Source organism: Crinia signifera, chromosome 9 (assembly GCF_055691185.1).
Source record: "Crinia signifera chromosome 9, ASM5569118v1, whole genome shotgun sequence".
Taxonomy (NCBI): Eukaryota; Metazoa; Chordata; class Amphibia; order Anura; family Myobatrachidae; genus Crinia; species Crinia signifera.
Window position 1 is genome coordinate 48,528,807 of NC_139225.1, and position 25,801 is coordinate 48,554,607.

The following is a 25,801-nucleotide window of genomic DNA, read 5'->3' on the forward strand; positions in this document are numbered from 1 at the left end:
TCCTGTTTCCGGGCACGTGAGCGGCTAGCCAGTTGTGACTTCCTGTTGTTAGAAAACATTGGTTAACAGTACAGGTTGAAGACGCAGAGCGTCTGTACCGGGGGAGACCTGGAATTGGCTGTCCAGGAGTCTTGGTAAGAGGACAGATCACCGGTTATACACAATACAGACGTTGCTACTGTCCCTGGCTGCAATATATGGCACCAGCTTGCATGTAACATATTTGTGCAGTTAGTCACTGTGATAGTAATGAAGCCTTTGATATAGGGGATTTTCGAACGTGTGAAGCCTTTGTAATTTAGTCAAGCATTTGTCAATATTTCACCATGCTCTAGTTAAAACACAGCGATAACTTCTTATTCCAACATCACTGCTGCCTCATGGCATTCATTACCATGGTTACCACTGGCAAATGTGATTTATCATGGTCATTTAAATTGCAGCATTATATGTAATATAAGCATAGCACCGTGATTTGTGTCATTTATGGCACCAGTGTATCACTTAACCATTGTGGTGTCATGCAATTTCCTATTGTTATGTATGTATTGTTATGTTATGTGTACAGCACAATCTATTCATCGGGTTATTATGCCCTTTATGAGCTCTCGCATGCCCAATCTGGAGGAGCGGGGAATAAAACACTGGCTTCTCTGTCCTGCACATCTGCAGTATACATTTTATTTATTGACACTTAAATGTAGGGATGGGACATCGAAAGAAAACATCGGTCAAATGATGTTTTTCAACATTGAATGCAAAACATCATTTAGACCTAAACATTGGTACTGTGAACCCGATGTTAACCGATGTTTCGATGTTTTTTTAAATAAACTGGTTACCAAAGCATATAATACACTAATAAGCTTCTGAAATGATAAATAATCCCTCTATTAAGTTTATCTTGTTGGAGGCTTACAGTTTATACACGCACAATGGATGTAGGATTCATGTTTTGTGGTAAATCAAATTTGTTATGGAAGGAAAAAAACATGAAGCATTAACTATCAAACCTTTATTGCAACAACTCACAATCTGCTATTTTTACCTAGATTTTTAACTGTAGCAACTTATGTTGATCATAGAAAATAACAAAAAAACTGTACACAGTGCAACATAGAACATACTACATAGAACAATCACATAGTACATTGAAAAAAACCCTTTAATTTAAATAAGTCTTTCACAATTGTTTTGATATACAAAAACTTTGGGCCTAATTCAGAGGTGGATGCAGTTGCTCTCTCAAATCCACAACTTAAGTATAAAAGATGCAACATTGAGAACATCAAACATCTGAGCAACCCTATTGTTGCTTAGAATAACCATCAGAACAAAGATGCTGGAGCCAGTGCAACTGCAAATTAATGTTTGAAACACATCTGCATTTGAAAAACCAGCGCCCATACCCTCCCTCAAATAGAAACTACTGTACCTGTCACTCAGTATCTGCGTCCGCTGTTACTAATAAATCACTGCACATGTGCAGTGTGACTGACATTGCATTTCAAAGAAATAAACTGTGCAAATGTCTGCATCCACAACTGAATCAGGCCCTTTGTAAGTTGCTGTGATATGCTTGCTGCATAATAATAAATCAATTGATAGATTGTAAGCTTGCGAGCAGGGCCCTCATACCTTTGACTGACTGTAAATACCCTGTTTGTTGTATCACTGTCTCCTATTGTAAAGCGCAAGTGAATATGCTGCGCTATATAGGAAACTATTAATAAATAAATAAATATGAAGGGAGTTCACCACAATGTCACTACTAGTGACTATCGTATTATACTGTTCATTCTAGCACCCACTATCTTTGAAAACCCTGCCTGGAGTGTCGCTGTCTGCTGTAGTGCTTCTAGCACAGTGTGGTCTGTATATCAGCACTGATATGCAAACCAGACCTGTGCTAGAAACACCACAGTAGACAGTGACAGTGACTCACTAACAGCACCAGTTGCAGTGCGGCAGGGGTGGGGCTGTCCTGTGTGCTACTGCTGAATGGCTGGCCAGACTGTCTTTCACTGTCAGCTACCACCCACAGCAGCAGCACACAGCCACACACACATATGAAAGCCCAGCCAGCAGTGATACTGCCATGTTTGTTAATGTTTTTTATCAGTCTCTTAAGATTTTAATGAATATAAATCAAGGAGAGAGTGAGCTGGCTGCAAAAGCATTGAAAGCAGCACACATTGACACACAAAAGAAAAAACATTGGAAGATTGAGAAAAACATCGGGGGAGAAATCTAGCGATGTTGATGAAACATTGGATCCTCAACATAGCAGGGTTAAACATCGAACATTGGAACCATAAATCCGATGTTACCGATGAAACATCATATGATTACCCATCCCTACTTAAATGGTTCCAAGGCAGTCGGGACCCGGGATTAAATACCCCCCTGCCTAGTAGCTCTCCAAATTAATGACCGTCAATCTTTTATAATAGCCTGCGATCTGCAATCTCTGCAGAAATTCAGTTAAGTCTGCCCATATTTTTAAAAGCAAAACTAAGAAACTAGTCTAAGAAAAAGAAAAATATTAATTTAGATATCTCATGCCACTTCTAAATTCTGGTTATGTAAAATTTTCACAAATCTGTCATAAAAGTACAAATATTTACAAATCGCTATATATTTTGATTGAGCTGTAGAGGCGGTAGTGGCATCATAGGTTGAATTCAGTGTACACAACAATATTACAGTATGCTTTCATACCTGTTGATTTGGGATGTAGTTAATTTACCGACTGTGAAAATACTGACAACCAGTTATTTATTACCAGTTATTTATATAGCGCACACATATCCCGCAGCGCTTTACAGAGAATATTTGAACATTCATATCAGTCCCTGCCCAGGTGGAGCTTAAAATCTATATTCCCTACCACATATACACGCACACACAGACTTTCTAGGGTTAAATTTGTTGGGAGCCAATTAACCGAACTGTATATTTTTGGATTGTGGAAGGAAACCGGAGTACCCGGAGTAAACCCACACAAGCACGGGGAGAATATAGAAACCCACACAGAGCCATGGTGGGCATCGAACCCATGACTTCAGTGCTGTGAGGCATTAATGCTAACCATTACACCATCCGTGCTGCCCCATAGACAAACAGTCAAAATGCTGACATTTAAATGTGTTAAATCGACATGGATTTTTCATGTTTATTTTCTTTGTAACGGACTTGCCGATCCAAGTGGACATAGAGTTAGATTATAATCGTGTGCCAAGCGCATCGTGTCACTGTACCATGTGGGGGGATGCGGTACAATTATACGGTGTCCATGTCATCATAGACACCAAAATGTAGACCTTTTTGCCATATCTGCATTTTCGCCATGTTGGCATTATGAATGTCAAGGTTTTCAACATGTCAGTATTTTCAATGTTTGTCGACATTTTGACCATCGGTATTTTGAATGTCAGGAAATCTTACTTAACCTGTTGTTTCAAGTACAGTATAGCAAACATATCTGTGAAACCTTTTCTAAAGGTCCATACACTCTTGGGCGACTTTGAGCTGAAAGTCGCTCAAAACAGCAGGTTTGAGCGGCTTTCAGCTCAAAGCTGCCCAGTGTGTATGCCCCGGCGGGGAGCGCTGCTAAGCGCTCCCGCATCATCGCTGGCAAAGCATCTCATCTGCTGGTTATACCAGCAGTTGAGCGACTTTGAGGACGGCTTTGCATAGCGCTGCGATATGCAAAGCCGTCCGTTGACAGTGCCGGGCAGGGGGAAAGCTGCTCAGTGTGTATGCACTGAGCGGCTTTCCCCCCCAATGATGAACGTGATCATCGATGTCCATACATGCTGGGCATAGTCGCCCAGTGTGTATGGACCTTAAGGCTACAACGTCATCTACAGTATTCACTACAAAATCTCTAGACAAACTCCAGTTGCCCAAATAAATGGCTATATATCTGTTGTGTCTAAGAAGTGGTGGCTTGCTTTTGTGATGGACAAGAATGAAGATTGTTATAATAAACCTGGCCTTTGAATAAACTACCATGTGCTTTAAACTATAAACCCAATATCCTCCAACTTTTACATTTTGAAAAATGTAACATTAGTATAGACGATTTTCTGAATCTTTTTAAACTTTTTTTTTTTTCATTGACACTAGATTGTTATTGGGATTTAATGTTTTCTGTCATTGCTGCTGTGCACACAAGCCATATTATACATTTTTGAGTAATACACAAATAGTTAAATATTTTTAAAAGCCAGGACCGTAAATTATGTTTTAAAAATAATGGAATTAAGGATTCTTTGTTTTCATTAACAGATATAACCTATTTTTAAGTACCATATATACTCGAGTATAAGCCTACTTTTTCAGAACATTTTTTATGCTGAAAAAGCTCCCCTCAGCTTATACTCGAGTGAGGGTCCCGCTTGAGTCAATAAGTTTTCCCAGTTTTTTTGTTGTAAAATTAGGTGCCTCGGCTTATATTCACAGTCAGACTGTGCTACATGCATTGAGGTCATTTCCTGCTCACCTGGATCCTCCTACCCAAACAGGGTATAAATTCTGGCCCAGTGGGACTTATAAACACGCACTGCTCCTGAGGAATGTGCCAGTTGGGTACCAAAATGTATTGAGCCATTTCTTCACCTTGGTTCCGGACCGGCACTTTTATCGACAGCACAGGACCCTGCCGTCTCCACTTTTGCCAGCCGAAGTGCTATTCGCCCAATGTGGACCATTCAAGGCGGACTGTACATTGGTAATACCAGGGCAACCTACATCGAAAGCTTGGTCATATTCCAGAACTTTTCTCCTCTTTTCTCTCCCAAGTTCTGTGATGAACTAAGTATACAAATATTGATTGGAGGTACCAAAGGCCTCATTGGAGACAAAAATTGCATGTAGCACAAAAATGGAAAAAAAGGAGGGTTTGAGCAGCACTGAGTTTCACTAAGAGAATCACTAGTTCGGTAGTAGGATAAATTGTATTGAACTTTGTGCATCTATTAACCTAATGCTGAAAGGTATTTGAGGGCAGTTGGGTGAATGTAGTTGCTGTGTATATAGGATACTATATTAGTGTTGAGCGATTTTAATTCACATTCACTTTCCTTGTTGCAGGTGCTGTATGACAAACCCACGGAGAAATCGAGATGACTTCTATAAGTAATTAATTTCTATTCCCTGCATGTCTATTGCTAAATGCATAGATATAGGGCAATCTGCATAATATATTGTAGGGGCCATATAGATTGTTAGTGTGGGGGTTTTGTTTGTCTTACACAGTACCATCCATGTTTGATTCTTAAATTAGGACATTTTTCTTGAAATAGTGCAAGCAAAAAATGTGAATAACAAAAGCAATCAAAGGGCTCCACTAAACACAACTAGAATGGTGCACCAAATGATATTTTGAATACAAATAAGTGAAACGGGATACTTTCCTTCTATGAATCCATAGTGTACTTTGAATGATGGCGATTTTTTAATGTGACTCAGGGATATATGTATTATCTGGCATTATGAGTATATGTGCTATCCCTGCATGTTATGGCAGGAGATCACGCTTCCCCTGATGTATGACACCCGCGATGCTGGTACTGTGTCGGCGGCGCTGCGAGGCAGGAGGCTTATCGGCACTGCTATATTTTAAATAGCGTGCCAGGCTCTTACCTGATGTATCATCAGGTGCCGCGAGGATTCTTTCCTTATCCAGTCCTATCGCTGATTGCCAGCACCGCACTGCTTGCTGGTCTTCGGCATCTTCAAATTAAATGGCACATGTGCCATTTTAATTTAAAGATGCCGAAGACCAGCATTCGGTTTTAAACTGTATTACACATTATTTTACATTTTATTCCTATATATTCGGGAAAATTGCTGGAGCATACAATCACACATTGAGTCACATGAAGAAAATGCCATCATTTGAAGAACAATAGAGATTTCTCTTTCTGGTGATTCATAGATGGAAAGTATCTCTTCTCACATAATCAAAATTTAATTTGATGCACCTTTCTATTTGTGTTTAGTTTAGTGCCTGTGATTGTTTTTGTTATTCAATTTTTTTGCTTGCACTATAGTGGGTTTTAGGTGATAACCCTTATCAAGTTTTAAAGGCTACCCGTTGGCTGCTTTAGCGCAGACTTATCAGTGGCACAATCAAAAATGTTTTCCCCATAAATTGCCCAATATATAATACAGCTAGTGCTTGCAGAGGATCGTTTATGTATGTAACGCATAGTAATTTCTGGTAGTTATCCGGTAGAGATTCCAGCTATTGCCTGATATCTTATAATATGTTTATTTGGTACTTGTTTCCTAGCACGGTGCCCATCGCATCCTATATCATAAGCCTTACAATGGTATGCAATGCGATGCGACGCGATGGCATCCGATGTTATACAATTTAAAATCGTATACCATTGTATATGGCATACAATGCGATGTTATACGATTTAAAATTGTATAAGCATCCTTTTGGGTGCTTTCCATGTTAAATGGCCCCCCTATAAGATTATTAATTGTATAAGCACCGTAATGGGTGCTTACAATGTTAAAAGCACCCCCACGCCACCCCCACTATCAACGCCGAAGGGTGGCGAGCGCCGGCGGTACGCGTCAACCGGCGTTTTCATACCCCCACTATCCACGTCGGCGTGGAGTTGATTTTAGAAGCGTGGCGAGCGCACGTGGAATACATGTAAAGTAATACGCGTCCCCTCGCGGGGATCACCACGCTTATATATATCAACTCTACGCCGACGTGGATACTGGGAGTATGAAAAGGTCGGAGGACGCGTACCGCCGCTGCTAGCCACACTTCGGGTTGCCGTTCATAGTGGGGGTGCATTTAACATTGTAAGCACCCATTAGGGTGCTTATACAATTAAAAATCGTATAGGGGGCCATTTAACATTGAAAACACCCATTAGGGTGCTTATACAATGCATAAGATGCCATATGATTGAAAATCGTGGGCGCCATGCTAGGAAAAAAAGTACCGTTTATTCATTTGGAAGCATAGTATGGAAACCCCTGCCTCTCATGAATTATGTGATTTGAGGTGCAAGTACAGGTTGAGTATTCCTTATCCAAAATGCTTGGGACCAGAAGAATTTGGGATAACGGTTTATTCCGTATTTCAGAATATTTATATATTTCAATGATGTATCTTGCATTCATGTTGTAAAAACACATCACACACATATATTTTATTTGTGCATGAAACAAAGTTTGTGTACTATCTCAGATATGGAATTTAAATGCCAAGCACATATTTAGTGGCAGTTACATATCATGTCCTCTTTCATTCACTTTCTGGAATGTATGGTTTTCAGAATAATTTGGATAAGGGATACTCAACCTGTATTCAGAAGATCATCTATTGAGTCTTCCTTGGCAGAAAATATTTCTCATCAGTGTACCGGATTGGTGTCCATTTGCAAATGAGAGATTACAAATCTGCTGACAAAACTCTGACCAACTGTTAAAATGTTTGCTTTATTACCAAACAGTGGTAAAATGGACATCCATTTATGGCTGCTATTTTAGCTTAAAATAATCAAAAATATAATAAGTTTCTGCAGGTGTGGTCATTAGGTCGACATTATTAGGTCTACAGGGGACGCAGTGCACTTTAACCTGTGTCAACAACCGGGTCAAAAAACAGTGAAACCCCATGTCGACCTTTTGGCTGTAAACCTAACCCATGTCGATCTTCTTGCATGTCGACCTAATGACTGTCTAACAACATGCTGGTGACCCAATGACCCTAGCCCGTTTCTGCATATTTGTTACAATACAGTATTTCCTCAATACTCTAAGGGTCTATGCTAGATTTAGTAAATAGATAAGTGTGTGAATAGAAATGCAACTATACTAATTTGAAATTCCTTCTCCCCAATCCTACTTTTGATGATAAATTTTAGTAACCCGTGAGCTTTAGCAGAGAAATATGATGCAATATGATTTGCAGAACGCATCTTGCAATGTGCAATATTCAGTGAGGAAGGCTTTGACAGAATTTATTATTAGTTATTAGGGTACTTGTTTCCTAGCACGGCGCCAGCGATAAAAATTGTATCCATCGGGCCCCCCCGAAATCGCGTCCATCGCATGCAACCAAATCGCATGCAATGCGATCAACGCGATTTTTACATTGGAATCAATGTAAAATGGTCCATGAGACCCGATTTTACATTGGCCCCAATGTTAAATGGCCCCCAGACCCCAATTTTTATTGTTTCCCAACCCTGATGGGTCAAATGCCCCCCCCCATTGTTAACGCCACCCCACGATCAACGCCAACCCGAAGCGTGGCGAGCGCAGCGGTACGCGTCCTCCGACCTTTTCATACCCCCACTATTCACGTCAGCGTGGAGTTGATTTTATATAGTGTGACGAGCCACTGAGCCCGAAGCGTGGCGAGCGCACGCGCTTTACTTCACAGGTATTACGCGTCCCCTTGCGGGGCTCGGTGGCTCGCCACACTATATAAAATCAACTCCACGCCGACGTGGATAGTGGGGGTATGAAAAGGCCGGAGGACACGTACCGCCACCCCTCGTGGGCTCGCTGCGCTCGACGCACTTCAGGTTAGTGTTGATCGTGGGGTGGCGTTAACAATGGGGGGGGGGATTTGTCATGTAAAATACCCATAAGGGTGGGTATACAATGAAAAATCGCATTGGTCGCATTGCATGCCTTAACTTAAGGCATGCGATGGATGCGATTTTTTAATTGTCGGGGAAAAGGCTAAAAATAGCCCTGAAATTGTGTCGGTCGCGTCCATCGCATACCTTAACTTAAGGTATGCAATCACCTACGACGGGCGCCTTGCTAGGAAACAAGTACCGTTATTAGTATAGCATACACATATTCTGCAGCGCTTTACAGAGAATATTTGAACATTCACATTAGACCATGCCCCAACCGAGCTTACAATCTATATTCCTTTCAACGTATACACGCACACACCTACATTATAGGGTTCATTTGTTGGAGGGCCAAGTAAAGTCTCTGTAACATTTTTGGATTGTTGGCTGTTCTGTGGAAACAGAAATATGTCTGTTTTTGGATGTCTCCATTCTCTTGCAGCAGGTCTGGGTAACACTGGACCATGTTGGCTGGTGGAACTGACACTTAAACTAAACTGTTGCTTTAAATTCTAAGCTCCATCCCCCTGCAACCCCATGATGCTAGTCTGTTTAGGTGTCTCACTGAGAAGGGCATGTTTTCTTGTACTTTTTTTTCTGCTTATATTTTCTGTAAGCTTTTTTTTTTTTGCCACTTCTCTTCCTCGAACTGTGGGGGGAAAAAGGTGGCATTAGAACATGCTATCGTTTTACTCCTCCCGCAAAACAGCATTGCTTCAGTTTTTGCCGCTTAAATGAAAATTGGAGTTCTACTCATTCCAGCTGATCTTAAATCTTTTTGCCTTGAACACCAGGTGGTGGGTAGTTGTTACGCTGAAATCTCTATGATTAGAGATCCACAGCATGGAGGTTACTTTTACTGTACACTGTTGTGGCATTACAAGTACAAGAAAGCGCTTGGTCCCAAAGTGCAGGGGTCCCAAAGTGCAGGGGTCAAATTGTTTCGCAAAAGTAAAAATAGGTGGAGGCTAGACATAAATTGCAAAAATGCATCAATGTGACAGACTGCTCTTGATTAGCTTTCCTTCTTTACTATCTGGGCTAAAATCATTGAACTCCTGTAGCAATCCATGCGCTTTGTCAGGTTTATCATCTATTATTTCATTAATGAGAGCTCACATCCATCATCTATACAATCTGACCACCCATTTATGCACTTGAGTTCTATTTTATTTTGATTGCCTTGCTGCATAAATGTCCTTTCAAGTAAAATCTTTTAAGCAAGTTATAATGCCACCAGATCTCTATTGCTCTCCTAATTATCTAATTTCAATGATCTTTTTACAGAACAGAAGACCTCCCGTAGCAAAGATGATGCTCCCCATGAATTAGAAAGTCAGTATATTTTGAGACTCCCTCAGGTAAGCTGGACCTGTTTCTATTGATATTATTATTATTATTATTATTAGTAGTAGTACTTGTGTACTAGCACGGCACCCACGATATTAGGTTGCACAACATATAATCGCATCGCATGGCATACACCCGATGCACTGCGATGCGATTTTAAATTGTATAAGCCCCCTATACGATGTTTAATTGTATAAGCACCCTAATGGGGGCTTACAATGTTAAATGCACCCCCACGCCACCCCCACTATAAACGCCAACCCGAAGCGTGGCGAGCGCAGCGGTACGCGTCCTCCGACCTTTTCATACCCCCACTATCCATGTTGGCGTGGAGTTGATTTTAGATAGTGTGGCGAGCGCAGCAAGCCCGAAGCGTGGCGAGGGGACGCATATTACTTTACATGTATTCCGCGGGGCTCGCCACGCTTCGGGCTCGGTGGCTCGCTGCGCTCGCCACACTATATAAGATCAACTCCGCACCGACGTGGATAGTGGGGGTATGAAAAGGTCGTAGGACGCAAACCGCCGCCCCTCGTGGCCTTGCTGCGCTTGCCATGCTTCAGCGTTGATAGTGGGGGTGCCGTTGGGGGTGCTTTTAACATAGTAAGCACCCAACACGTTTAAATAACTTATAGGGGCCACTTTTAACATGGGAAAACCCTTTAGGGTGCTTATACAATTTTAAATCGCATACCAATGTATATGCGATAGAATGGTATACAATGCCATACAATTCGATGGTATACAATTTAAAATTGTATAACATCGGCTGACATTGCGTTACATCGCATCGCATACCATCGCATGCCTTACGGTCTGCAATGTGATGGGTGCCGTGCTAGTACACAAGTACCTTATTATTATTATTAATAATATTATCATCCTTTATATGGTTTTGGGATCTCTTGAGGATGTCTGAGTTGTTTCATGAGCGCTTGGGCTGTGTTTCAAGACCTTAAAATCAAAGTTAAATTTTCTCTTAAAATCCCGAAACAATCTGCATGCTGGTGGGATAACATTGGGTACATTTGGTGATAAGGTGCAGTGAAATTACATGGCAAAATCCACTTTTTTTTTTTTTTTTATTTAAATGATTGCTGCTTTGAAAAAATGGTCACTTGCCAAAATTTCTCCCTTTCTGATTCTCACACCCTATTACATTTGGCTGTTATCTGTGATATGTTATTTGGTAGTATGCACTTGGGGCTGCTGCTTGGGGAAGTTCAGGGGGCTCGGGTGTTCGGAAATTCCTGTGTTTGGGCGCACAAATTATCAAGTGGCGACTGAGAGTATTGTCAACAGTGAGTGGCGACTTAGGCGAACTACGGGGTGAGGGGGTAGGAGGGGGCCTGGTGGTGGTGCAAGGCTGGAGGCACCACTGGCGCAGCCCTACCTTCCAGTGGCGTGCCCGGAAATTTTACGGGAGAGCCCGAGCCAGCAGCACAGTTCATCTTGGACTAAATCTATTAATGATACTAGTTAAAAGCCCGCCAAAAAGATGCACACCAGGGCCGGATATAGGAGGCTGCAATAGCGTGCTGTCCAATATGTCCTAACCCACCCTTTTCACTAATGCATTACTGGCCTCCCTTCAGTATTGCATCAGTGAGGACTCAGAGAGACAGAGGGCGGTATTCAATGAGCCTGATTCGCCAGGTTTTTATGGCGAATTTGTGCTGTTTGGCGAATTTCTGTCAAAAACGGTGAATCACCCTATTCAATGACCACATGGCGAATACATTTGAAGGTTTTTTTCGCCATGATTCACCGAGTAGCAATCGCTATCTTTTTATGGTGAAGTGGAATGTGAACTTTTAAAATAAAGTGTTTTGTTTTTTACATTTGGTGTCAAAAAATCAGGAATTTTATTCTGAGGAGGGGCATGCTATTTTTATTCATGTGCTGTAAGCACATGAATATATATTTAATTTTAAAAATAATATTTTTATTTTTTTACACAGCAGCCAGCAGGTGGCGCCAGAGCGGAGCCGCTCATTACATATTCATATATTCACTGCACGATCATTACGATCCTGTGTAGTGAATATACGCTCGCCTGCTGGCACCCCCGGGGGGGGCAGCCTGTGCTGCCTGGCACCCGGGGAGCCCACCTAACCCCCCACAAAGGTCTGGGCTAGGCAGAGAGACTACCATCTCTCTGCCTGGCACCGTCCTGAGGCTCCCTGCGGCAATCGCCGCAGGAGCTCATATTCGCCAGTCAGGGGCTCGCTGCCCCTGACTCGTTGAATACCGGAGCCCGCCGGCTCCGGAACGTGGCGAATGTGCAGCGAATCCAAAAAAGGATTCGCTGCACCTCGCAGGTATTCACATTGAATACCGCCCAGAGTCTTACTGGGAACCAGATGTAAGCATTCACCTGTACTAAGGGGTTGAACAAATACTGTCACCTCTTCCTATGACGGTATGGGTCAAAGGCCCGACACTATGAAGGTTGACATACATTAGGTCAACATGGCTAAGGTTGGCAGTGTAGGAATGTCGACAATGGGAAGGTCAACAGTCAAAAGGTCAACATGAGTTTTTCATGTCTTTGCCCATAATTTCGACACAAGTCGACATGGACACAATATCCGTATACCGTGTGCCCTCACATGGCTTGCTGCGCTCCCTATGCTTCAGGTACGTTGCCACTCTGCACACTGTTATATGCTCCCTCTACTCCCTAGTGGTTGGTAGGGTATGAAATACCGCCTGTTTTGGGGGAAAAAAAATCATGTCAACCCTTTTACTGTCGACCTTCTCATTGTCTACCTAATGCTTGTGTCGACCTTCGGACCCTGTTGACCTTAGCCACGTCAACCTATTTTATGTGTCAACCTAAGCTCTGCCGATCCTTTAGTGGTCTACCTTCTTAAGGTAGACCTAGCAACAGTATCCCTTCCTATTATATGGTAATCACCCTACCCTTTGTTTTCATGTCTGTCCACTTTAAGCATGCACTGGTATTTGTCACGGTGTTGTGCTGCAAAGTTCTTTGGTGCCATCGAAATCAATGATACATTATATACAGTATTGCCAGTTTATGAATAATTATTTATGGAAGAGGAAATCATTTTGGCTATTTTCTTCTGAAAGCTAAGTGGTGGAGACAGATGCATACTAATGGATATTCATTTCATCTAGAATTTCTTTGGAAATCTGTGCTTTTTTGTTCTTAGGAATATGCATCCACAGTGCGACGAATGGTCCAATCTGGGAACGTCAATACAAAAGACAGGCTTTCCATCGAGCTACATCGTAAGTTAAAAAATACATAAAATTTTAAAAATTAGAGAGGCTCTTTAGTTTGGATCTTTTCTCTCTAATAGGTCACACTGAGTAGTAGCTGTTGTATCTAGAACTAATGTTTTCCACAGGGACAGTACTTGCAGTGCACTGTGTGTGCCCGGAATCCATTACTATTTTTATTGCACAGACACAGAGTTTAGGTCAGTGTTCAGATTCCCACCAGCAGAGGTGGGGATGCAGCTGGGCTCCCAGCAGTCAGAGGGCGGTATTCAATGAGCCAGAATCGCCAAGTTTTATGGCGATTCTGTGTTTTTTTCATGTGTGCCGGCGATTTTATGAGCTGTATAAGCGAATCACCCTATTCAATGACCTATAATCGCCGTTGTGGACCGGTGAATGAAGCACCAATCGCCAAATGTAATTCTCTAAAAATCGCCGTTTTTAGTCTATAGGATTTTGCATGGGGAATCGACGGTAGTCGAGGGGAATCGCCAAAAGTGTATTCAATGTGAAGTTGGCGATTCCTTTTTCTTGTTACATATCGCCGTTCCTCACCGAGTGTCCCTCGTCATTTTTTTCTGGTGAACTTTGATAGGAACATGTCAAATAATTGGTTTTAAGTGTTCTATTTAACTGTGCAAGTGTAATGTATTATTATTTGCTGGCCTTGTGTGATGTGATGGTCGTAGAAGTGCTATACAAATATATATTTAATTTTTTGAGGTATTTTTTTTTTTTCCCACAAAGCACTGTTCTTACCCATGGTGCACCTCACTTACCCATGATTCTCCTCCCCACCTCACTCCTTCGTTTGCCCTTTGAGCAGATTACCCAGCGTTTGCCGTATGCTGTATGGGATGCGTTTGTCCAGGGTAATTTGCTTTTTTCTTGCATTTCTCTGCATTTTTTTAAACAACTGACTACATTAATGCGGCTGTATAGGGAAACGCCGGTATGGCTGAGAATCGCCGTTAGGGCCGGCGATTCTCAGCCACGTTGAATAGGGTGACTTGGCGACTCCCCACGAATCCCCATGCATGGCGATTCACAGCTAAAAACCGGCGATTGGCAGGCGAATGTTAAATCTGGATCACTGTGACCAACGATTCTGGCTCATTGAATACCGCCCAGAATGTATATATTGGAAATGCAAGGATATGTACTGGGGGTATGCACTAGGTAGGGGTAGTGTTATGGCTAGACTGCGAAAGATGGACGTTTAGGGTTGGCCTGCTTGAGGGAGAGAGAGAGGTTTAGGGTTAAAAAAAAAAAAACGTTTTATCTGAAGACATCCAGAAACCATCTTTAACTACTACAGACTGCACTTCTTATCTCACTACAGTGCATCCAGAAAGTATACACAGCACTTCACTTTTTCCACATTTTTTTATGTTAAAGCCTTATTCCAAAATAGAATAAATTAATTTTTTTCCCTCCAAAATTTTACACACAATAATGACGATGTGAAAAAATGGTTTTGGGAGATTTCGGTAAACTTATTAAAATAGAAAACTAAGAAATCACATGTACATACAGATGGGCTCGTTCTCTGCCAGCCCGCCGGCTCACCATCTGCTGGTATTTGGCAGATGTCGAGCGCTGGTGGAGTGGGTGGACGTGCGAGCGTCTTTGACACGTGCCCCATTCGGCAGATGGTGAGAGGTGCATCCTGTTTCCAATGATCATCCTTCAGATGTTCCCACAGCTTAACTGGAGTCCACCTGTGGTAAATACAGTTGATTTGGAAAGGCACACGCTTGTCAATACATGTCAGTACAAACCAAGCATGAAGTCAAAGGAATTGCCTGTAGACTCCCGAGACAGGATTGTCTCAAGGTACAAATCTGGGGAAGGGTACAGAAAAAATAATGAGCACAGTGACCTTCATCATCCGTAAATGGAAGAAGTTTGAAACCACCAGGACTTTTCCTAGAGTTGCCCTGCTGTCTGAGCAACCTGGGGAGAAGTGCCCAAGTCAGGGAGGGGGGATAAAGAACCCAATAGTCTCTCTTTCAGAGCTACAGCATTCCTCTGTGGAGAGAGAACCTTCCAAAAGAACAACCATCTCTGTAACAATCCTCCAATCATGCCTGTATGGTAGAATGGCCATGCGGAAGCCACTCCTTAGTAAAGAGCACATGGCAGCCATGGAGTTTGCCAAAATGCACCTGAGGAACACTCAGACAATGCAAAACAAAATGATCTGGTCTTATGAGACAAAGGTGTTTGGAGGAAACCAGGCACTGCTGCTCACCAGGCCAATACCATTTCTACAGTGAAGCATGATGGTGTCAGCATCATGCTGTAGGGATTGAGACATCCTGGATGAACCTGCTTCAGAGCGCTTTTGACCTCAGACTGGGGAGACAGTTCATCTTTCAGCAGGACAACGACCCTAAGCACATAGCCAAGATATCAAAGGAGTGGCTTCAGGACAACTTTGTGAATGTCCTTGAGTGGCCCAGCCAGAGCCTAGACTTGAATCTGATTGAACATCTCTGGAGAGATTGGAAAATGGCTGTGCACTGACGCTTCTATCTGCAAAGATAAATGGGTGAAACTGCCGAAGATAGGTGTGCCAAGCTTGTGGCATCATAAAAGACTTGAGGCTGTAATTCCTGCCAAAGGTGCATCAACAAAGTATTGAGCGAAGGATGTGAAAACTTATGTACATGTGATTTTCTTTTTTTTTTTTTTTTCTTTTTTTTTAAATTGTTAATAAATTTGCAAAAATCCCCGCAAAAACTTTTTCACGTTGGGGTAATCGGCCTTATTCTAGTTCACTCTTTCTGACAAAATCCTTCTTAGATGGACAAAACCATGTGCACTGCAGGGAGGCAGATGTAAAATGTGCAAAGAGAATTAGATTTGGGTGAGTTATTTTGTTTCTGTGCAGGGAAAATACTGACCTCTTTATTTCTACACTGCAATATAGATCTCACTTTGAAGTAAAACCCCACCTAAATCTAATTCTCTCTGCACAAGTTACATCTGCCCCACCTGCAGTGCACATGGTTTTGTCCATGCTCCCACAAAGATGACGACTAACTTAAGTTTCTGTTTTCATGTTACAGTAGTTTTGCGTTGGTGGGTGTCTCTCCAATTAAAACAGGAGTGGTTCATTTGTGGTACCCCTCTCTCAAAGCCCTATTAAAGTAATCTGTAACTGTTAACAGCGGACGGCCGCCATGGGATTGTGCGAGTTGACAGGGTTCCGCTTGCTGCAAAGCTAGTTGATGTTCCATGTGTACTGGAATGCTTGAAAACCATTGACAAGAAGACTTTTTACAAGACGGCTGACATCTGCCAGGTAACTGCGCCTGTATATGTACTGCCTTTCTCATACAATTTGTTTACAGTGCGAGTGTAATAATGCGTTTAAAAGTATCTTGACAGAATATTTTGGTACTGTGTTAGATGATGGTTTGCACATTGGATGGTGACCTGTATCCTCCACTGGAGGAACCAAGTGGAGTAAGTGATCCAAAGACCAACAAGAAGAAAGACCGGGACAGAGAGAAGAAATTTATCTGGAATCATGGCAGTAAGTCTGTCCTTTTTTACAATGCGAGACACGGTCACACCCCTATTAAAACAATGTTTAGCACTGTGTATTTAACTTTTATGTTTATAGCAATCTCCTCTTTCTAATAGTAACTTTACCTCTGAAGAATGTGCGGAAGAGGCGCTTCAGGAAAACTGCAAAGAAAAAGGTGCATTTTCTCGATTTAATTGTACATTGTGAAATATTTGTTACAAGCAATGAGTATAATAATACTGTAATACACCAACCTAACTAATACTGGAACCTTTCCTCTAGTACATTGAGTCCCCGGATGTGGAGAAAGAGGTGAAGCGGCTTCTAAGCACAGATGCTGAGGCAGTCAGTGTGCGTATCCTTTTAGTGAATGTACCTAAGCTGAGCCTGCTCTAGCACTTTGTATACCTGCAGTGTTCACTACTGTGTTCTGGCTGATGGAAGGGAGTAAAAAGGTAATGAAAAAGACAAGTGGACATTTTCAGACTTTTACCTTTTCTCTTAGGCCCTCTGCTAAATTCTTTAAAAATAACAATACATGTGCCAGGTGCAAATAAATTATTCATGAGGTAATTGCTGTCCGGTACTTACATTTATAAAATGATTACATAATAGGGTAGATATATGAAGCAGGGACATGATGAGAAGTGAGCCAGTTTATATGTTGGTAACCAATTGGCTATTATGTATAATTTTATAGCATGCACAGGCATTTTCTCCACTGATGCACTTCTCCACACTTGTCTCTGCTTTATTTATCTCCCCCCCCCCCCTTCCCCCTCTTACAAATACTTTAACCTGCAGTCTGTTTTGACCTGTCCAGATTCCTTTATGATTAAATGGCAGCTTTCCAAGCATAGTGGGAATGCAAAGGCTGCAGGTGAGGGAGGGGGGATTCCAGTTGCAAGCAGTCTTGGTGTGTACACACATCATGTAGCGTCTACCCAGATTTAATGTTTTATGAGGGATTGGTCTGTGTCAGAATTTTAAACAGAGTATTCGAATGTCCTTTTTTTTTTTTATCCTATCAGGGGGACACTGCAAACTGTAGGTTTAAAGAGAGGCTGAGGAGTAGGCACATAGCAGGGTGTGTGTTACCTGAGGATAAAACAGTGGGGTGGATTAATTAAGCTTGGTGAAGTGATAAATGTGGAAGGTGACTGTGTATTTGGTTTTAAAAAGGTTATTTCCCTACTTATCGCCCAACCGGCAGCAATCCACTTGCACCACCCTGTTACAGGAGCAGGATATCCAAATTGTACCAATATATAGTTACGAGATTTAAGACGGAAAAACTGCCGGATCATATTAGGTGGGAAAGTGCATTATCGATTACGCTAACAGTGTATCAGGATTTATGTTATCTAAATGCTTGCATCATTCTGAAATGTTTTATAAACTGTGCCAGAGGGATTATTTCACACCGCACGGCTGCATAGTATATGGCCTTCTGTCTCTCAGTTTTGTTGGAGAGGATGCGGAGGGACTGGTTCTCTCCTCCATGTTTTGGTGTGCCCTTGTTTGCGCCTGCTGTGGTCAGAAGTATTCTCTCTCATTAATGATGAAAGCTCAACTCCCTGTCAGCCCCATGGTTGCATTGTTTCACTGGGCCCCCCACCTAACTTGTGGAGATAAAATATGTTAGGTCATATCCTGATTGTCACAAAAGCATCCATAGGTCACTTACGGAAGTCTCCCTCAATTCCAAGCCTCTGGCCTATTGTGGATAAGGTACACAAACATTATCTGTAGCTAACTGTGCATATTCTTCTTCTGCTTCCTCCATTCATATGAGATGGTTTATGTGGATGGAGTACTGTGAGAATCTTGGCCAGTCTATTACATATACTCCTCCATTTGACCTATGGGTGCTCTAATCCCCTGGTCCGGACATAGATTATGTCTTCTATGTTATATTACTTTCTTTCCGTCTCTTCCTTATTGAATTATAATGTATGGCTCCCACTGTCTCTTTCCTCATGTGTCAGTCTGTCTTGTCCTTGGCTCTTTTCACTCGATTTCTCGGCCCGGTCTGTCAGAATCGGGTGAAAAGTGGCCAAATCAGACAAGTGTGTGGTCAGTTTTATTCTGAAAACTCTGGTGATTTATTTTTAAGCTAAATTGGTAAAGGAGATATACCCTTATTCCTTGACGCTGACATTCAGGCTGGGAGGTGATTGCTGAAGATGAATCTAAAGAAGCTGAAAATCTGACTATGTTGGATGGCTCTCCAGGAATGTCCGGGATGAAACAAGGACATGGGTCTTCAAGTAATTTCACCTTTTTAAACGTTTGTCTTGCTACATTTGCTGCATACACACTTCCCATTGAAAAAGCAAACTTCAGAGTATGTAGCTAGTGGCTAAAAAATGTATATTTGCTCAATATATCCATATGGGGCTTTTTTTTTTCTTGTTTAACATCCAGTAAAAAGATGTTAGTTTGCTACAGTAGCTACTCTTAACCTCATATATCATATCCCAATGCCAAGGTTATGGGATTCTCTTAAGTGGTCCTCGTTGCAATTTTGTCATAGTGTGGCATGCTCACTAGAGATTTCTGTGTGGGCGGGATACATTCATCATCCCACCAGTCAGGATGCCAGCATTCATAACACAAACACCAGCATTGTGACTACTGCCAGGAGGCTGGGAGGATGTTTAGGCTGTAGGGGCATATTTAGGGTTAGGCTGCGGAGGGGGGTAGATTAGGGTTAGGCTGCAGAGAGGTAGGGTTAGGGATAGCCACATAGAAATGGGGGGGTTGCTTAGGTTTAGGCACTAGCAGGGCGGGTTAGAGCTAGGCTGGGGAGGGGGGGGATTCCTTCCTTCTGGAAGGTGACCTCCCATACGCTAGTCATCTGTATGTATCCCGTGTGGACAAATACTGCAAGTTCCTATAAAGCAACAAACTTGAGTCTTGTTGGCCTACAAAAACTAGGTGTGCGCATAGAGAATGTGGTGGCTACTGGTGACTTTCTGATGTCACCCGCACTGCATGCGGTCTTCCTTATGTGTGCATATACATTTCTTATCTATGTTCATCCATTTGGCACTTCTATTCTCTATTGTTGTTGCTACACCCCTCTTTTTTTTAATTTACTTTATCTGTTCCAACTATTATCAGTGGAAAGGGATGAATTACGTGAAATCTTCAATGACATAAGCAGCAGCAGTGATGGAGAGGAGGAGGATAGAGAGCGTCAAGAAGAGGAGGACTTAAACATTATGGAAACTGAAGAAGGCCAGAGAGGCCAGAATGGCCAGGAAGGGGGCACCAACCAGATAGGTGAGCTAAGCCACAGTCTGCTGATGTCAAACATGTACTTTGGAGCAGCTAAAAGCCCATGGTAAAATAAACTTATTGAGCGGTATTCAATTGTTTTTCACCAGTATTTCATCTTCCTATTTCCAGGGGTGGTGAGCAGAAATGCTCGAATGCGCGGCTAAACCTGACCATAATGAGCGTGATATGCACAAAAAAAATGTAATATTACCCTACGATCACCGATCATATCAGATGCGATATAACAATTGAATACAACTCATTGAGTTACTGAAGTGCCGTTTCCCTTCACATTAGGTTGTGTTTGATTTAAACATGCCAGAAACCTTTTCACAATGCTTATGTGACAAAGGAGAATTATTTTTAAAGATAAACCTCTCTATGCCATATACAACACTGAAATGCCCGTTACACCTGACACTTGTAACAGAGTCTTTGTGCTGCTCTGAAGTGTTTAAATCATTTATTGCTTTTTTGAAGTACTGGAACTGCAGAAACAAGTAGAAAATTTACAAAAGAAACTGCGAGAGACTCAGGAAAGAAGAAAACGCCAGGAAGAACTTATAATGAAGGTGGAAAATGTGGCTCTTAAGGTGAGTGCATATGACCTTCTGTTGCTTGTGAATGGTATTATAGCCAGAGTTAAAAGGGAGCAAAGTATGGGAGAGTGGACCCAGAAGTCAGGCATCTTATTTCTAGGCCTTTCAACCACTGTGCAGGAACCTTGCCCCTTATGCCCGGTACACACCAGGGCGACACACTCACGATGTGCGATTGGAACGGGTTCCAATCCGATCGCAACCTGCACCCGGGTGTATGGTCGTTTTCAGATCCTACTTGCTGCAGGTAGGATCTGAATAACGACCGACCCGCGCAGCCGCGCATCGGATCGGGATCGGACCAGAACAGGCAAAAAAGGGCCCAATCTACCTACAATCTACATCCAATCGGTCGGGATTGGATATAGATTGATGGGATTGGGCCCTTGTCGTTCTGGTGTGTACCCTGCATTAGTGCAAGGAACCTGGCCCCTTAGTGAGCCACATCAGTCGGGATACTTTCTTAGTAAGGGTTCAGTGTTTCTGGCTCTTGGCACAGTGGCTGAATGCTGCTGAAAGAGGTGACGCTGCATTTTATATGTTGGGGAAATGAATTTGGCATTGTGTGTGGGTTGCTGCAGTGTCTCACCATAATAAGGTGCACAAGCGGTTGTCCATAAACAGATAAATTGTTGTACTAATAATTCTCTCTCTAACCCAGACACGTCTACAGGCTGTGCTGGATGAGTTCCGACAGCAGGAAGACTGTGAGAAGCAACAGGTGAGACATTACTACAAGATGTTTGTACAAGTATACATATGAAAAGAGACTGAAGGGTGTCTGGCAAGCCTGGCTTTGCTGTGTTTTTGTAAATATTTCTTGGAACTTAACTTTTAACAATCTTATAGTAAAAAATGTGTTTGCATATATGGATTTAAATGTCTTATATTTCCACCTATTTTATTGTGCAATCCTTTTTATGATGTGTGTATTATTAATTATATATATATATATATATATGTATATGTGTGTGTGTGTGTGTGTGTGTGTGTGTGTAATATATATATATATATATATATATATATATATGTGTGTGCGTGTGTTTAATACATATATACATACATATATACTGTACATACATACACACACTACCATTAAAAAGTTGAGGTTACTTAGTGCAGCTGCACGTAAGATACAAATATTGGTATACATGAAACTATTTTGCCAATCTAAAGAACAGAGGGTAGTATTGTTAATTTTCCCAGTAATGTTTGCAAACAAACACATTTAGAAAATGAATACTTAAAACAAATATTCCCTTGATCCATCCATTTTCTGTTATATTTAGATAAAGTTTAAATCAATTGTCACTGTTTTTTTGCAAGCTACTGTATGCCACCATTTAGACCTGTTATTCACAGGTCTTTATGCAGTATCAACCAATACTACTTATATGTCTAGAGTATGTCTACTTCTATTGAGTTCTTCTTTGACTGCAGTTGCTGGGAGTCTTTGGTTTTACTTTCTACTTATGATAATGTATTCACATCCCTTTTTTATGTATACCTGGGACACCCAGAACGGTTTATAGTCACGTTTGTATCATGCTAATATATACATTATACTAGACTGTGAAATTGTTTGTTTATTTTTTATAACCGTTTGTTTGTTGCTACGCAATTCAAGTGAATGTGTTTTTCATTTTGAAAAAATGTATGGCTATTATTGATTTTAACACTACAAAAAATGAATTATAAATGATAAAAGCAAAGAGAAAAAAATAACAAATATTAACTAATATACTTAACATACATACCAGATTTTATCAATTAAATGCTCTAAACTAAGTGATTTAGCATGTTACTAAACTATTGGGACTGGATGAAAATGAAATATGCTTGTGTCTACAAGTATGCTATATTCGGTATAGCACATTTAAAGTAAAGTGCTTAAAAGTCTCATTTTGAATCATGATCTTCTGTTTTGCGTCTCCTTATTGTCAGCATGAATAGTCCACAGCTGACATGTCACTAAACTGTTAGCTGTACAGTAGCATCACCTACATGGAATGGCAAATAACAGGATTTTCTCGTGCAAAGTTCATCGGGCTGTACATAATAATGTTGTATAGAAAAAGGACATGAGTGTATTAATGTGGAGGCTCTCCAATTCCAGAGCTGAAGTATCATTTTATTAACATTTCTATGATTAATTTTCAAACTTTGTTTAGTATATTTACTAAAAAGAGTATATTGGGTGTATATTTACTAAACAGGGTTTAATAGCTTTGAACACTGGATTTAAAATGGCTATAGCAATAAATGCAAAACAAACCTGATCGCTTTTACTATTGCAGATTTAAATCAAGTACAAATCGCTGTCCTTAAAACCTGTAGTAAATATACCACTGAGTCCTGATCATATGCACTGAAAAATATAAAAAGTATAATAAACAGTAGGATAGCAATTTTTGTATAAGCACCAAAATGCCCCTTATTATATATAAAGCACAACTTTTCTAGATTCCTGGTTATCAAAATACTACTAAGCCCGCCTGAAGCAAATGCTTTGCCAGCTAGTCTGCTACCTTGTGATTGCCTCTGTAGTTGTGCATGTGTGAGAGGAAGATGCAGTTTCACTCGCTGCCAACAGATGTCAGTTTTTTGGAGACACAAATGGACACTAGACATTTATATAGATCAGGGGTTCTCAAACTTGGTCCTCAGGACACCACACCGTTCTCGTTTCTAGGTCACTCGGCAGGTGCATTCATTACTCATTGACATATTTTAAAAGATCCACAGGTGGAGCTAATTATTTCAATTGTGATTCTGTGAGGAGACCTGCAAAACACGCACTGTGTGGGGTCTTGAGGACCGAGTTTGAGAACCTGTGCTATACATAACACACCAGTAAAATAAAAGCTTAGTCTCTATCTGCTTCTACAGATGGGGCCATTCTTATTGTTGCTGGCTCTTCGCCGGCTGCCTGTGTCTGCCTGTGGGCTGGCGTGCACATGGATGTGTGAGTGTCTTGAGCACTTGCGTGCCATATTCAGCGGTGCGGCTGGCGAGCCGGGAACAGGCTCAATGAGCCTGACTCCATCTGTACATCCAATCTCTGTCTTCACAGCTCCCTCCATCCCAGGCAGTAAGTGTAGTTTGGACCACATGACCAATGGAACATACCATGTGACCACGACAGGAACACCTTTTTTTACAATCCACACCACCACCAGTTGCCTTTTAATAACTAGGTGGTAAGAGAATCGGTGCTAGCCACCAGGCCTGAAGCATGGTGAACGAACACTTTGTGTCCTGTGGGCTACTTACAAGCTCCCCCTGCGCTCATGAGTCATCTGGAACAGTCACTAGAAAGGGTGTTTATCCAACCCTCTCTCCATGGTAGTGTCTAGATCCCCTTCAGTTTTGACAATTTTACCATCATGCCCTGGACTCCTGACTATCTATAAGTGTGTTACCATGCAACAGCACTAGGTAAAGTTAGCATATTATATTGCAGGCGGTGCGCACCTGCGGATACCATTCACTTATTGGGGACCATTACTTATCAGTAATAATTAACACTTTCTATATTTATTCAGCATACTAATGGATGATCCATCTTTCCAAATCTAATGGATTTATTTTATTTTCACATTTATAAAATACATTATTATATTTAAATATACTACTAAAATTATTGTGTATTTATGCCTTCACCAGTCATTGCAAATGGTTTTATAAACATTTTTATTTAACTTGTGTCGCAAATTCTTCCATGGCAGCTGCTTTAACTAGGAAGCGCAAATAGATATTTACATTGTTCTGGCCTGAATAGCTATAAAGGTATGCATCCACAGGCATACTGATTTATCTGCTGCTGTTTTTATATACAATGACATTTTTTTTTGTTTGGAATTCAACTGTTTTAGAACCGCCTGATTTTCTATTGAAACTATACTTATCCAGCATAAGTCCAACCTAATCCTTTGTTTAATTCCTCTGTAGGTGACATCCTTGCAGGAGCAACTTGAGGCCCTAATAGAGAAGTGACTTACCAAGTAACCATATTATCTGTGCCTCATACAGCACTGCAATTGGCACGACTGATTCCGAAAGAATATAACATTGTAAGATGGATGTTTGCTGCAGTTTCCAATAGAGACCACATGCACTGGCTTCTCTTACAGCTGTCTATTAGCACAATAACCAGCTAGTGATGAGGACAACTTAGTTCCCTTCTACTTCTGGCATGGTTGTTGATTTAATGCTGAGAACATTGTGGGTTTTTTATGTCTTTTTTTTACACACAACTCTTTCTCTTTTATGACTCGTGAATAAAGTCTGAAACTGAAAAAAGGCTATGAGCATTTGTAGTATACATAAGTGTGAAATGCTGTGCAGAGATTCCTTCTCAGAGTTCAGTAATGCAGATTTTTTTGGACCCTAAAACGGCGAGAGACACAACCTCAATGTATCTTGTTCGTTTAGCGGAGCATTTATTTTATGGAAAATGTTTGTGAAGTCATTGGTTTTTAATAATGCATGACAGTTTGTGGGATAATAATTGGAGGATTTGGGAATACTCCACCATTGTATTTACATGTAACCTTTTTAATTGGATTGTCTGAAGGGGTATAAATACCTGTTCAGGAACTCAGGTCTCCACACCTTGAAAAGGACCAATCAGGTCCGAAACACGTCGGTGGTCGTGGAGTCAGGTAACTAGCAGTATAGACTTCTCTTGTCCTCTTTTTTGACACCTTGGGACACCCACCCTCACTCGAACCCGGGAGAGTTGGAGGTGGGCAGAAGTGATCTATGTGCGTGCTGTTACCCCCTTTTTTCTCTTAAAACATTTTATATGTTTTGTATGTTGGATGGTTTTTCTGGAATAAAAGTATTTGGGGCTTTTACCCCCCTGTGACTGAGTCTGGATTGGTCGTTCGCTCTGAGAGGATTGGGATGCAAAGAAACCTTTCTATGCACATAGGGCACTGGCTGAAGATGAGTACAATAATAAGGGGACGGGAAACCTCTGAGGCTTCATATTTTGGAAAACTATGAAAGATACCTTTACAGGCACATAGAGCCTGTTTTATAGGTCAGTAAGCAGGAGAACCTGCGGATCTGCCTTATATTGTTGTATCGAACCCTCAGCTCATCAATACCTTTTTATCTCTCTGTTGGCTTGAATAAGCAAA

At 41.4% G+C, this 25,801-nt stretch overlaps 1 protein-coding gene across 1 annotated transcript; it reads left to right on the top strand.

The window, feature by feature from the left end:
- Positions 1-3: 3 nt before the first annotated feature.
- TAF7L (TATA-box binding protein associated factor 7 like) lies at positions 4-25,524 on the top strand. Its single transcript, XM_083159036.1, has 13 exons — positions 4-134; positions 5,098-5,142; positions 9,921-9,994; positions 13,163-13,241; positions 16,409-16,542; positions 16,650-16,776; positions 16,887-16,945; positions 17,053-17,125; positions 18,936-19,040; positions 19,897-20,058; positions 20,536-20,648; positions 21,316-21,375; positions 24,606-25,524. Exons 2-13 carry the CDS (start codon positions 5,130-5,132, stop codon positions 24,648-24,650), a joined length of 1,044 nt encoding a protein of 347 aa, XP_083015162.1. The 5' UTR covers positions 4-134; positions 5,098-5,129; the 3' UTR covers positions 24,651-25,524.
- The last annotated feature ends 277 nt before the right edge of the window (positions 25,525-25,801 follow it).

What these genes read in the sequence shown, in the direction of transcription:
- TAF7L (XM_083159036.1), top strand. An exon ending in AGACGGCTGACATCTGCCAG is followed by an intron (nt 16,543 to 16,649) that starts GTAACTGCGCCT and finishes GTACTGTGTTAG; the next exon opens with ATGATGGTTTGCACATTGGA. An exon ending in ATTTATCTGGAATCATGGCA is followed by an intron (nt 16,777 to 16,886) that starts GTAAGTCTGTCC and finishes TCTTTCTAATAG; the next exon opens with TAACTTTACCTCTGAAGAAT.